Source organism: Lutjanus erythropterus, chromosome 3 (assembly GCF_056507025.1).
Source record: "Lutjanus erythropterus isolate fLutEry1 chromosome 3, fLutEry1.hap2, whole genome shotgun sequence".
Taxonomy (NCBI): domain Eukaryota; kingdom Metazoa; phylum Chordata; class Actinopteri; order Lutjaniformes; family Lutjanidae; genus Lutjanus; species Lutjanus erythropterus.
In genome coordinates, this window is record NC_139319.1 from 2,953,027 (window position 1) to 2,964,945 (window position 11,919).

General features: G+C 40.0%; 1 protein-coding gene across 1 annotated transcript; it reads left to right on the forward strand.

The window, feature by feature from the left end:
* Positions 1–97: 97 nt before the first annotated feature.
* Positions 98–9,717, forward strand: pus10 (pseudouridine synthase 10). Its single transcript, XM_084714671.1, has 18 exons — positions 98–320; positions 1,366–1,500; positions 1,614–1,907; positions 2,003–2,089; positions 3,096–3,130; positions 3,236–3,350; positions 3,529–3,590; positions 4,529–4,574; positions 5,103–5,167; positions 5,252–5,337; positions 5,424–5,549; positions 5,639–5,695; positions 5,800–5,876; positions 7,027–7,082; positions 7,185–7,302; positions 7,717–7,859; positions 8,076–8,175; positions 8,566–9,717. Exons 2-18 carry the CDS (start codon positions 1,375–1,377, stop codon positions 8,602–8,604), a joined length of 1,632 nt encoding a protein of 543 aa, XP_084570797.1. The 5' UTR covers positions 98–320; positions 1,366–1,374; the 3' UTR covers positions 8,605–9,717.
* The last annotated feature ends 2,202 nt before the right edge of the window (positions 9,718–11,919 follow it).

Consider the following 11,919-nt stretch of genomic DNA (forward strand, 5'->3'; position numbering starts at 1 on the left):
GTATACAGACAGTAGGCGTCGATTACCGATGTAACAGGATTCATTAACGCTGGTTTTTAAGTGTAAAACATTTCGATTTTTGTCCAGATTGCACGACAAAGGGATCAGATATCAAATACTGGCTAAATTCAGTCTCTGTTTCGCTGCTAAAGCCGAATTTTACACATTAGGTTAACACAAATAAATCTCTTTTGATTAGCTGTGTCTGCTTGGCTGGTACATCAGGGAAGAAGCACTTTGCATGAACATGTTAAGAAGTAACTGAATCCTGTCTGTTCACTTTACTTTATATCTTCGTGGATTAACCACCTGTCTGTCCGGTATGTTTATATCGAGTGTTTAGCTGCAGCTCACCGGGCTGTTTGCTTTTACGTCCTCTCATTATGGCCCTGAAAGCTAGCTAGCTAGCTAAAGTTAGCATATCAGACAGAAGGATGTGGAGTCAGGATACACATGCTTTAGCTGTTGTTTTGAGCATGTTAGGCGGGGTGTTTTAAACTAATGGTTCTCTCCATCGTGTATATTTTGCATATTACACGAGTTGTTGTTTTTAGGTTTGTTTACTGAGGTCTAAAATGTACTGATCACTTTTTTTGTGAACCTAGAATTTCCACTAAACATAGTGTTTGACCTGATCAGCATTGTTCTGGTTGTGTGCAGTGCAGAGTGATTAATTAAGTATGAACATGTGACTTTCCAAAATAAAAGCTACAAAGTGCATAACAGTGTAATACATTGTGCACAATATATCAAACAGGCAGAATTATAAAACATAAAAAAAAACCCCAGCAAAATTAAGTAAAAACAAGACACAAATGTTAGGAAGAACAACAAAATGTGATTCATCCAGACACTGGATTTTTGAGGCCAATATTGAAGTGTGAATAGCTGATGATATCTAGATCTTTACCGATATTGATTTTGATGCTGATACTGCTTATCAATACTATTACTTATACTAACTCTTATTGGTACTACTCACCGATATAGACATGACATGAAGATATTTAACTTTTATTTTACTATTATGTTTTATAGAAATTCATTTTAAAAAATTAGTCATAAAATTCAAATACATACATAGATAAATAAAAATAACAATATTGTTTGTCCAGGATCTTTAGAGTATTTCTTCGCTGAGCAAGTGTTAAAACACTCACACAATGCGCGTCTTTCCAAAAGTAAGCCTAACACAGTTTATTTATTTATTTATTTATTTGTTTACTGACTTTAATCATTGACTGAAGAAAGCTTAACAACAGTCATCAGTTGAGGACTTGTCCAGTGGCTAATGAAGTAATCACTCCAGCACTAATGTAGGCTGACCACCCTGTTTTCTAATGACTGTCTCTTTGCCTCCTGCAGCCTGGAGTCATGCTGCCGCTGAAGGAGAAGGATAAACCCATCATCCAGAAGCTGCTGTCGGCTGGATGCTGCGCTCGCTGCGTCCTCAGGTTCTGCTGTGTGAGCGTTCAGGCCGCCTACCGACAACCCCAACAGGTGCGGCTCACCAGGCATTCAGGTCACGACGGCACCTTCTTTGTTTATTTCTAAATGTTTTGAAGTGGCTGGTGTTCCCTCGTAACGTCGGTGTCATTTTTCATCTTACTCAGGATACACTCAAGGAACTTCAAGCTTTCATCAGCAATACAGAGAACAGCAAATCCCAAGATTCAGCAGCAGCAGAGTCCACAGACGGAAACAAGAAATCCCATGATGCAGCAGTATCAGAACCACCCGAAGACCCACCAAGTAAAAGAGTGAAACTGGAGCCCGGTGTGTCTGGGGCTCCGTCAGAGGAAGATGCTGCTGCTGCTGTGGTCACACCGAAGGATGAAGAGTCGTGTGTGTGCGTGGTGTGTTTGGGGATCCTACAGGAACTCTGCAGCCCAGCTGAGGCTCTAAAGGTGTGTGTGTGTGTGTGTGCAGTTAAATACTGACAGCAGTGTAAGAGTGTATCATGATTGTGATAAATGTGATGTTCTGTTCTTTGTTCACACAGATTGCTGAAACAGTGAAGGCAGAGAAGTACGAGTTTGACACCCTGGTGCTGTCTGTCTCTCTGCCTGCTCAGCTGTGTGTCCGAGAGGTCAGTCTCTCTCTCTGTACCACGACCTGCAACTAAGAATTATTCATCCTTTATTAATCTGTTGCTGTTCTTTCAAATTAATTGTTTAATAATTTGGTCTCTAAAATGTCAAAAAATCATTAAAAATGGCAAAATGACCAGCTAACAGAGTCAAATGTGACGCCTTCAAATAGTTGTTTTTAGGGTTGCAAATGTTGAGTTAGTTGAACACATAAAAATTGATAATCAATTAATCATTAATAGTTAACAAAGTACAAATGTCTCTGTTAAGTTTTTTTAAACAATTCTAGCAGTATATAAATGTGAAAAATTAATTAGTGAAGCACAAACAATTAAAATGAGCAGAATAATAAAATAGTAAGGTTCTCGCTCAAAACGGCTTCTCTTAATGGATAATACATTTTAATCAGTTCAATTCTTAACGATGATTAATCTGTTAAGGATTAGTCCTAAACATCCCTTTGTTATGTTTGACCAAAAGTTCACAACCCAAAGATATTTCCTCATCTTCTGTTTCCTGTTTCACTCACGGCGTTCCCCAAAAGTCAGTCCTGGATTCGTTACTGTTCTCCATTTACATGTCGCCGTCGAGGTGAGGTCATTACTAAACATAATGTACCGTACCGCTGTTATGCTGATGACACCGAGTTATACTGCATGTCCTGTTAAAATCCAATAATCATAGCAGCCTGACACGACTAACTGCCTGCCTTTCAAGTGTTCAACTTCTCAAACTTAACGATGACAAACAGAAATGATCTCGTTTGTCACGGCCATCTTCCTACTGAAGATATAAATCTTTAAAAACAGCTCACAAATATTTAGTCATATTTTAATTATATTTTAAAGCTCTTTAATGTCATAAAACAGCTGCTCTCTGAGGAAATGGAGCATTTACTGGGGACTATTTTCAGCAGTGGATGAATTCTAATCTAAATTGGATGAAAAGTTTCCCAGCGAGACTTTATCGTGTCTGTTGACGTGTCTGTACTTTTTAACCCTGCAGCACTCCTGCTGGCTTCATGTGAAGAAAGAACTGAGGTAAAAGGTTTTGTCTCGACTCGTACATTTGAAGCATCGCTGCAGATTGAGCCTGGCTTCAGGTGGGATCACGAGTTTTTGCTGTGACTGTGTTTGCTCGCTCAGAGAGAAGAGCATCGCGGTCGACAAGGACGACGTCATCCAGGTGAAGGAGGCCTACAAGTGGATCATGCAGGGCCTGGTCGCCAAGGAGCTGGGGGGCGTCGCCATTTCTGTCAGGGTAGGCGACCCCCACAGAGAGGGAGGAAAATCAATTAATGGTTTAGTTTTCTGACTCTACAGTCAAAGTTGTTTCAAAGCATTTATTGTCTCTTTTCTGGCTCTGATGTACTAAAACTATATACTTTTTCACACTAGATAACAAATGTGATGTTCACAGATGGATGATGTTTTTTCAGAGTTTGTTCGATGTCAGTGTGGAGTTCACTCACCCGCAGACAGACGCAGACTGTCACTTCCTGTGAGTCCTGATCTCTCTGATGGTTTAGAGAAAGTTTCTGAAACACAGATGCAACTTTAGATGAATAATAAATAAATAGATTAATAATAAATAACCTTAAATAATGACAGAGCACAGTTGAGTCCCGCCCACACCAGAGGAGAAAACAATTGATTGCTCTCCACTGATCTGGTTGTGTGACGGAGCCTCATGTCGTTTCTGTCTGCGAGTAAAAAACAGAAATATGACTAAAAGCTGCTGTTTGCATTCTCTCTTTGTAACTTGTGATTTAAGTAATTAAAGGGATAGTTATCCCAAAAAATGAAAATTCAGTCATTATCTACTCCCCTCATGGAGTTTCACAGGAAAACATTGTTACAGAATCAAAAAACAATGGAATGGAAGTGAATGGTGACCAGTTTTCAAATGGAAAAAAATAACAGAATAAAAACATAAAATGCCTCCATGCTGCTCGTCTGGTGTGATCAAAGTCTCCTAAAGTCCCAAAATGCCATTCACTTGCGCACACACACACACCATTACACCACACAACATGAACGTGGCTCCAAGCTAAAGATCTACAGTGAAGATTCAGGATGAAAACATGGTGTAAATAACTTTTTTTTTTAGTCAACTTAGCATGTTGGGGCTTCAGGAGACTTGGATTACACCAGATGAGCAGTATGGAGGCATTTTATCTTTTTATTCTGATGTTTTTTTCTGTTTGAAAACTGGTCACCATTCACTTCCATTGTTCGGGAGATTCTGTGACACTGTTTTCCTGTGAAACTCCAGCAGAGTTTTGTGGACTAAAAAACTAAACCTGACCTTCAATCAGCAGGAGGCTGAATAGACACTGACTGAATCTTTAATTTCTGGGTGAACTATCCCTTTAAAGTGTTAACTCTGACCTGACCTTTGACCTTTGACGTGTTTTCTGTTTTCTGTTCTTCACACAGGGCATCAACATGTCCTGACTGCTTCAAACCCTGCAAGAACAAACAGGTGAGGATCAACAGTTTAAGTTTTGTCAGAATAGAGAAGAAATGGATTCTAATATTATTATAATATTTAAAACTATGTTTTTGTTGGTGTTTACTCACCTGAAAGTAAGAGTTGTTGTGTTTTTGTTACCTTACAATGAGACCTTTATGGAAGAGGCAGCAGGTCGTCCTCCATGGATGCTGTCATGTTGCACCGCCATGTTTCTAAACCAAACAGCGGCTTTTTTTAAAAAAAAAAAAAAAAGAAAAAAACGTTTTGTGAGATATTTGCTTTGTGTGAAGCCGATCGGATGAAAGGTTCTCGACTGATGTGAAGTCACACACACATGTACATTAAATCAAATCACATTTTATTCACTTAGTCCAAATTCACAGATCACAGTTTGCCTCAGGGGTCTTTACAATCTGTACACACAGATTCTTTCCTTTATAATAAGATGATGCTGATGCAGGACCACCTACTGACCGAAGGGCACCAAAAGTAAAATATATAAATGTTGTGTGTGTTTTTTTTTTTTTCTGTCTGCAGTCGGTGTTCACCAGGATGGCCGTGGTCAAAGCTCTGGAAAAGATCACTGACGCCAAATTTCTAAAGTAAGAATCACCTTTATGTTTCAGTTCTTGATTTTTTTTTCTACAAACTTAAACTGAGATGATTACTGTTGTTTTATTTTTCAGACATTACCCCTGTCCACCAGCGCAGCCAACCAGCAGCTGCATCCCTCAGAAAGTCGAGTGTCTCCACATGTCTGTCTTTGTAGCAGGTGCTGTGGGACTCTAAACGAATCTCTTTACATTTTGTTTCTCGAAAAAGTTGTTTTTCCGTCCTGATGTTCTTTCTTTTGTGCAGGGAGGTACAATAAGTTCTGTCGCAGTCTGCCTCAGACTCCGTGGCTGATCGACGGAGAGAGGAGGATGGAGTCCTCGGTGGAGGAGCTGATCGCAGCGCCCCTCCTGTCTTCCTTCAGAGCGAGCAGTGAGTCCACCCTCTGATGATTACTGGTCTCAGAACAATAAACTGATCCTGAGTGCGTCCTGATAATCCTCCTCCTCGTTTTGTTGTAGGTTTTAATTTCTCCTCGTCCGGCAGGGAGGACGTGGACGTCCGCACTCTTGGGAACGGTGAGACGCACGTTCTTTTTTTTCTTTTTTTCTTTCTTTTTTTAAAGCTGCACATAAAGAGGATTCTGTCAGCTGAAGAGTGAATGTTCTGGTTTGACTGGCAGGTCGTCCGTTTGCGTTGGAGCTGCTGAATCCTCACAGATCCAGACTGAACAAAGCAGAGATGAAGCAGCTGCAGGAGGTCGTCTCCATCAACTCACTCCCAGAACCCATCATTCACCTCACAAACTTCACACAAAACACTTTGCGCAGTGAATCTGCACCTTTTCTAATTCACATTTTCAATTTGCACGTCAGAAAACCTGTGCAGAAACACCCAAAGTTCAAAAAATACATTTCTGCACTTGGGACAGGTGAAAAAAAGTTGATGTATCGATAAAAAGAAAAAGCAACAAAGTTCAACTGAAACAGATTTAGGAAATAAACAGTGACATGCATGAAGCATTAAAGGGGTAGTTCAGATTATCTGGAGTGTGAAGATGGCGGTGGACACGCCCCCAGATTGGAGAAGCAGCAGGAGTATCGGTGAAGGAAGCTAAGTCATGTGCTGCTGTGGACAGAGTCAGCAGCTACATGTAATTTAAACACCTGAAAAGTCAATATGAGTTGAAAGGCCTCTCCACATGATCGGCAGTAAAAAAGCTTTGCGCTGGCTGTCTCATTGTTTTCCTGTGGAGAGAGCGGTGGCGCCACTTTATTTGAACTTTTGCCGCTGACCTTTCAAAGCGCAACCAATGAGATAACAGCTGTATGTGACGACACGGCCAGAAGAGACCGTGTAAGGAAGTGACACAAGCAGAGGAGGGAGAGACTGATAGTCGAACGTTTGTGTGATGTCACAATGACATGCCGAGCGTTTCAGAGTTCCCCAAAGTAAATAACACAACATAAAAGTCTCAGTCAGTTAGTTTATTTGTGTTATTGTGTGACTTTGGTGTTTTAAAGGGTTAGTTTGGTCTCAACAAAGAATACACAACAACACAAACAAACTAACCAATCGAGGCAGAAAGTTCGTAGAGGTAAAATTAAGCAGTGCTTCTGACAGAGCGATATTTGGCTCAATAATGTTGGTTTCCCGTTGGAAAATCTGTCTGACGGCAAGATAAAGTGGTAAAAATAATTCTAGGCATAGTGTAAACTTAAACTGACATTTATTTATTTTTTGAAGGAGGATAAAATACATTTTGCTGCTGATCCCGTCCAGAGCAAGACACACTCATACAACTCCAAATCTGAACTCTCTTTAATTTTTCTCTGTTCAAAGCGACACACACACAGAGTTCTCACGTGTTCTTTACAGCTGCTGACCTTGTTTTTTGTTTGGTTTTCAGACCATTAACGCATCTTCAGATAAAATCAGGGTGAGAGACCTGCAGATTGTTACCAGGTGAGAAAACACGAATCTGTAAAACAACACACAACTAAACTGCGCTTGCATTATTAATTTTTTTGTGCTGCTGTGTGCGTTATGTTGTGTGTCGATCTGCAGGGAGGCCATGAGTCGGATGAAGGAGGGAGAGGAGGACAAAACCAAGTCGTACACGGCGCTCGTCTGGACCCAGAAACCCATTCAGAGGGAGGACATCACCTTCATCGATGACATCAAGGTTACAACACACACACACACACACACTGTCACTTCAGTTTATCTCTGTACAGGAAAGTGATTTAAGAAGCATTTAAGGTGATATTTGTGACTTCAGGTACTTAAATTATATGTGATAAATCTGAAATTTGTGTTATAATTAGTTGACTGTAAAATTTGTAAACTGAGCTTTACTCATTTTCATTTTATTCATAAGGACGACACACATGAATCAACACTTTTGTGTTTGCCAGCTGGCTAATTTTCAACTGCAGTCCCCTGACAAGGTGTTTTGACACCTGTAAATGCTAAATTTCAGAGAAACACAAACCACGCAGATCAACAGGAAATGCAAATGAAAATCCAGGAAAACTGTGACGCTGCAGGAATAAACTGGATAAAAATTAACAGTCCGTCTGTTGTTTATGCCTGTCAGGATCTGACTCTGAACCAGAAGACTCCTCTGAGGGTGCTGCACCGGCGGGCACTGGCCATCCGTCAGAGAGTCATCCACAGCATGAACGCCCGCTACCTCGACTCGCATCACTTCTACCTGGGACTGAAGACGCAGGCCGGGACGTATCCTCACATCAACCCAAAGTTCAGCAGTAGTTTACTTGCTTTTTTCCTGCTGTCTCACTTTTTAAATTGCTGGAAAAATTGGATTTTAAGGCATTTAAAGGTTTTAAATTTGACTTTCCTGAAACCTGTTGCTCTGATATTTTAATTGCTGCATGTCGGCAGCCGATTTGCTGAAAGTTTGGTCACAAAGTTCTCCTGAACGCCGGCCGACAGTTACATCAAAGAGTTCGTCCACGGAGACTTTGGTCGCACCAAACCCAACCTGTGTCAGCTGCTGAAGACGGACACGGACATCCTGGAGCTGGACGTGGAGGTGAGATGAAAAAAAAATGAGATAAAACCACAATCTGAGATTATCGTCCAATATGACAGAAGTTAAAACAAACGGCAGCGGATTGTCTTTTTAAAATCATTTTAGTGGTATTACAGCTGATGTAGGCAGTTTGTGTTTGGTGTCACTGTGGAAAAGTTTCATTACAAACTTTAAGACTTCTGCTCCTCCTGTTTTCAGGTTTTAGAAAATCTAGGCTGTTGTGAATGAGACTTTGGTTTAAGTCTCATTCACAAAAAATCAGTATTTCATGACCTGGGAATAAAACTCAACTATCATTTATTTTATTTTTATTATTTCTAATATAATTCCCCAAAAATATTTAACTGTGCTGAATGGACTTTGTTTTCCTGTCTGTGTTTCGTCCCTCAGTCTGTGGATGTGGACTGGCCTCCGTCCATACCAGAGTGAGCGCGTCCTTCGCCTCGCTGCGGCCGTCCTCGTCCCGTTTCTGAGCAGCCGCACGCTGGAGCTCGGCGACTGAAGCCGAGGATCGTGTTTTGAAGGAGAACCAAATTCCAAACTATCGACCAGGTTTAAAGCGTCTGAGACTGAAAACGTACCTGTGTAGCAGCCGGTTGGAGGTGAAACATGAGCTGCAGTCCTGCTTTGTTAAGTCTGGTCTGTTTATGTTTTTATTCTGTTTTTTTTTTTGACTGTTTCATCATTTTCATCACTAGAAAACATGTTCTACTGTTTTTATTCTGTTGTGATAACTTTAGGTAAGACCTGACTGTAAGTCTGTAACCATGAAGCCAAATGAAGCTCTAATATTCTTGTTTTTTTTATATAATCAGATGCATGTAGAGTAACTTGTTTTATCATTAGACCTTCCTGTCCTCAAGGTGGCACCAGAGGAAGGGTCACGTTCGGCCATTAAATCTCAGACTGGGCTTGTCAGGCAAAGTTAAGTAGCTTAACTTTCTTTATGCAAACATTTTACCAAGCTGTGGACGTCCTTTACCACCAGTGTGATGGAATAAAAAAACTCCAAGTCATTATAATAAGAAACTTTCTCAAAATAATGACTTTGTAATTCAAAGTAATGTGTATCTCATCTGACTTTTCTCAAAATAATCATCTAGAAATAATGGTTAAGTATCACAAAGTAATGAGAAACTTTCTCAGAATAGTTTCTCATTATTTTTGAGATATTTACTCATTTTATCAAGACAGTTTCTTACGACTAACAAGATTTTTTGTTCCTCACACTGGCAGAAATGGGCCTCCACATTACAAAATATTTGCCCAACAAAGGTTTAAATCTGAAACGGTTTTGATCGACTGCTGGCACTGAATGTCTGAACCGATTATTAATCTTCTTGATTTATTCTGTGGTCAGAGATTTTCTGGTTTGAATTAAGATGTTGCCAGTTAAAGTTATCATGAGCTCCTTTAAGGGTGAATGTGATTAGATAACATTTTAAATTTAAGAATTTTCCTTTTTGGTCTAAAGAGAGACATGGTGATAATCCCCCAGTGGTGATGCTTGGTAAAATGGGCCTTTGATGGTCAGAAAAAAGTTTTGAATAACAGCTGAAATAAAGAGTCAAGACAACAGAAACCCTGAAATGTATTTCTTTTAATTTAATTCAAAATAAATACTACCACGGCAATGCAAGTCCACTACTGGGTTCTTGCCCTAATGTTTTGGTAAGAAAACAAACAAGCAAACGATCCAAAACAAAAAAAAAACAAAAAAAAAAAGAATAAAAAGAGACTTCAGTTAATGCATCCATCATCATCATCATCATCATCATCATCATCATCATCATCATCATCCTTCAGCGACTTTCAAGAGGTGCCTTTTTTTAACAACATACAAGGTAACACTGCCTAGAATGACAAACATAAATAAAACAAATACTATGGTACAAAAAAAAGGGGGAGAAGGAGGAGCAAGGGATGATGGGATTGGAACAACCTGATGAAACCAGCACTGCAAAAAAAAAAAGTTTAAAAAAATGTCAGCCATGGTCCCACTTTTTGTTTTGTTTTTTGTTTTTTTAAGGAGGGTGAAGGGGAACAGAAATGACAGTGCAGACTCCACAGTTACAGTCATGTCCTCTCACAGAAATACGGGAGTCGATCATTTCCGGGACCGCGGCGACAAAAAAAAAAAAAGAGGAAGGCAGGGGGCGGGGGTTCGTCTCCATGGAAACATCCTCAGTGGATGATAGCAAGTCGAGTCGATGTATCAACCCGAGGGTGAAGAAAAAAAAAATCAAAGATCGATGGAAGGGTCCAGTCTTTGACACGGTCTTCATTTTTTTTCCTTCTTTTTAAATATTTTTTCTTAAATGCAGGTTTTTGAGTCGTTTGTGATGTTGTTGGATTTTTTCGGTCACTATTCTCATCAGCAAGCTTGAAGTACAGTCACACAGAAAAATAAAAAAAAAATGTCTCGTCTGTCAAGATGCCACTAAAGACCAAAAACAAAACAAAACAAAACAAAAAAAAAAGGCATTGCATATTTACACCAAGAAGTTTGGGGCAACTCGACTTTTTTCTGGCAGTCCTCACAGTCTTCATACATGAGTGTCTCACGGCTCAGTTTTCTTGTGATCTGTGACATGATTAGTGATTTATTGATACCCTCGGTTCAGATTTAAAAACGTGTGTTTGTGTGTGTGTGTATATAAATTAATTTTTTCTCACAATACTGACAAGACAGGGACAGAAGCCCTGCATCTGGAGCTGGAAGCCTCGTTTCTGTTAGTGTCCGTGTGATAAATTAAATCTTCTTCACTCTGATTTATCGTCTAAAAACAGTCTTTGTGTATCTGTGTGTGTGTGTGTGTGTGTGTGTGTGTGTGTGTGTGTGCTGTCAGGGTTCCTACACAGGTGCACAAAGATCCAACTTTTTTTACCTGCTGTTCTCGATATGTTTCACATTTCTCTGACCTATCTAATCACTTTTACACATGAACTTCAAGAGTATGAGATGACAGGGCATCAGAAAACAATTTGCTGACATCTTTCGCGATTGCAATTAGCTCTTAAGACCTGGAAATCACAAAGTTCTTCATCTGAACCTTCACAGATGTGTGCAGGAACCCCGAAGAGTGTGAGCTGATTTCTGCAGGACAGATGAAGTCGGCAGTATCCTCCTAAAAAACAAATCTCTCACATTTAGTTTTGATCTGTGCGGTGAGTTCATTGTGTTGGGGGACGTTTGAGTGTTTTGTTCAATCAGTCGAAACTTTTTCAAGTTTTTTTGAGTCTCGTCTCTCATGAGGTGTTGTGCACCTCTCAGACCACTAGAGGGCAGGACTCACCAAGTTTATGCTACTACATAAGTTGTAGTTTTACATCCAAGCCAGTGCACTGCTGTCAGGGAACGCAGTCTGGTCAAGAACATTGTTCAGCAAAGTGTGGCCTACGTTCTGTACAGCCCCTGAACATGACATGAAATTCACACATTATATTTTTAAAGTATCCGTGTTCCAATTCAATACTTTCTCTTTCAACAGCCTGCATTGATTGTGAAGCGATTTGGCTTCTTTGTCAAACTTTAGCCCCCCTAAAAGGCATCTGTCAGGTTAAGAATGACAACACGTAGAAATTCACTGTTAGCTGATGTGCTGACAAGCTGGCACACTTTTAAGACGCCCTTCAACTTGATCTGGCATTTTAACGTTACTTTAGCAACTAGTTAGCTAATGTTTAGTTAAACGAGACTGACGTCTTTTCTACGGCTCTGCTTAAAACTATGTCTGGGGAATG

What these genes read in the sequence shown, in the direction of transcription:
- pus10 (XM_084714671.1), top strand. Translation starts at nt 1,375, where the DNA reads ATGCTGCCGCTGAAGGAGAAGGATAAACCCATCATCCAGAAGCTGCTG. An exon ending in AACCCTGCAAGAACAAACAG is followed by an intron (nt 4,575 to 5,102) that starts GTGAGGATCAAC and finishes TTCTGTCTGCAG; the next exon opens with TCGGTGTTCACCAGGATGGC. An exon ending in AGATGAAGCAGCTGCAGGAG is followed by an intron (nt 5,877 to 7,026) that starts GTCGTCTCCATC and finishes TTTGGTTTTCAG; the next exon opens with ACCATTAACGCATCTTCAGA.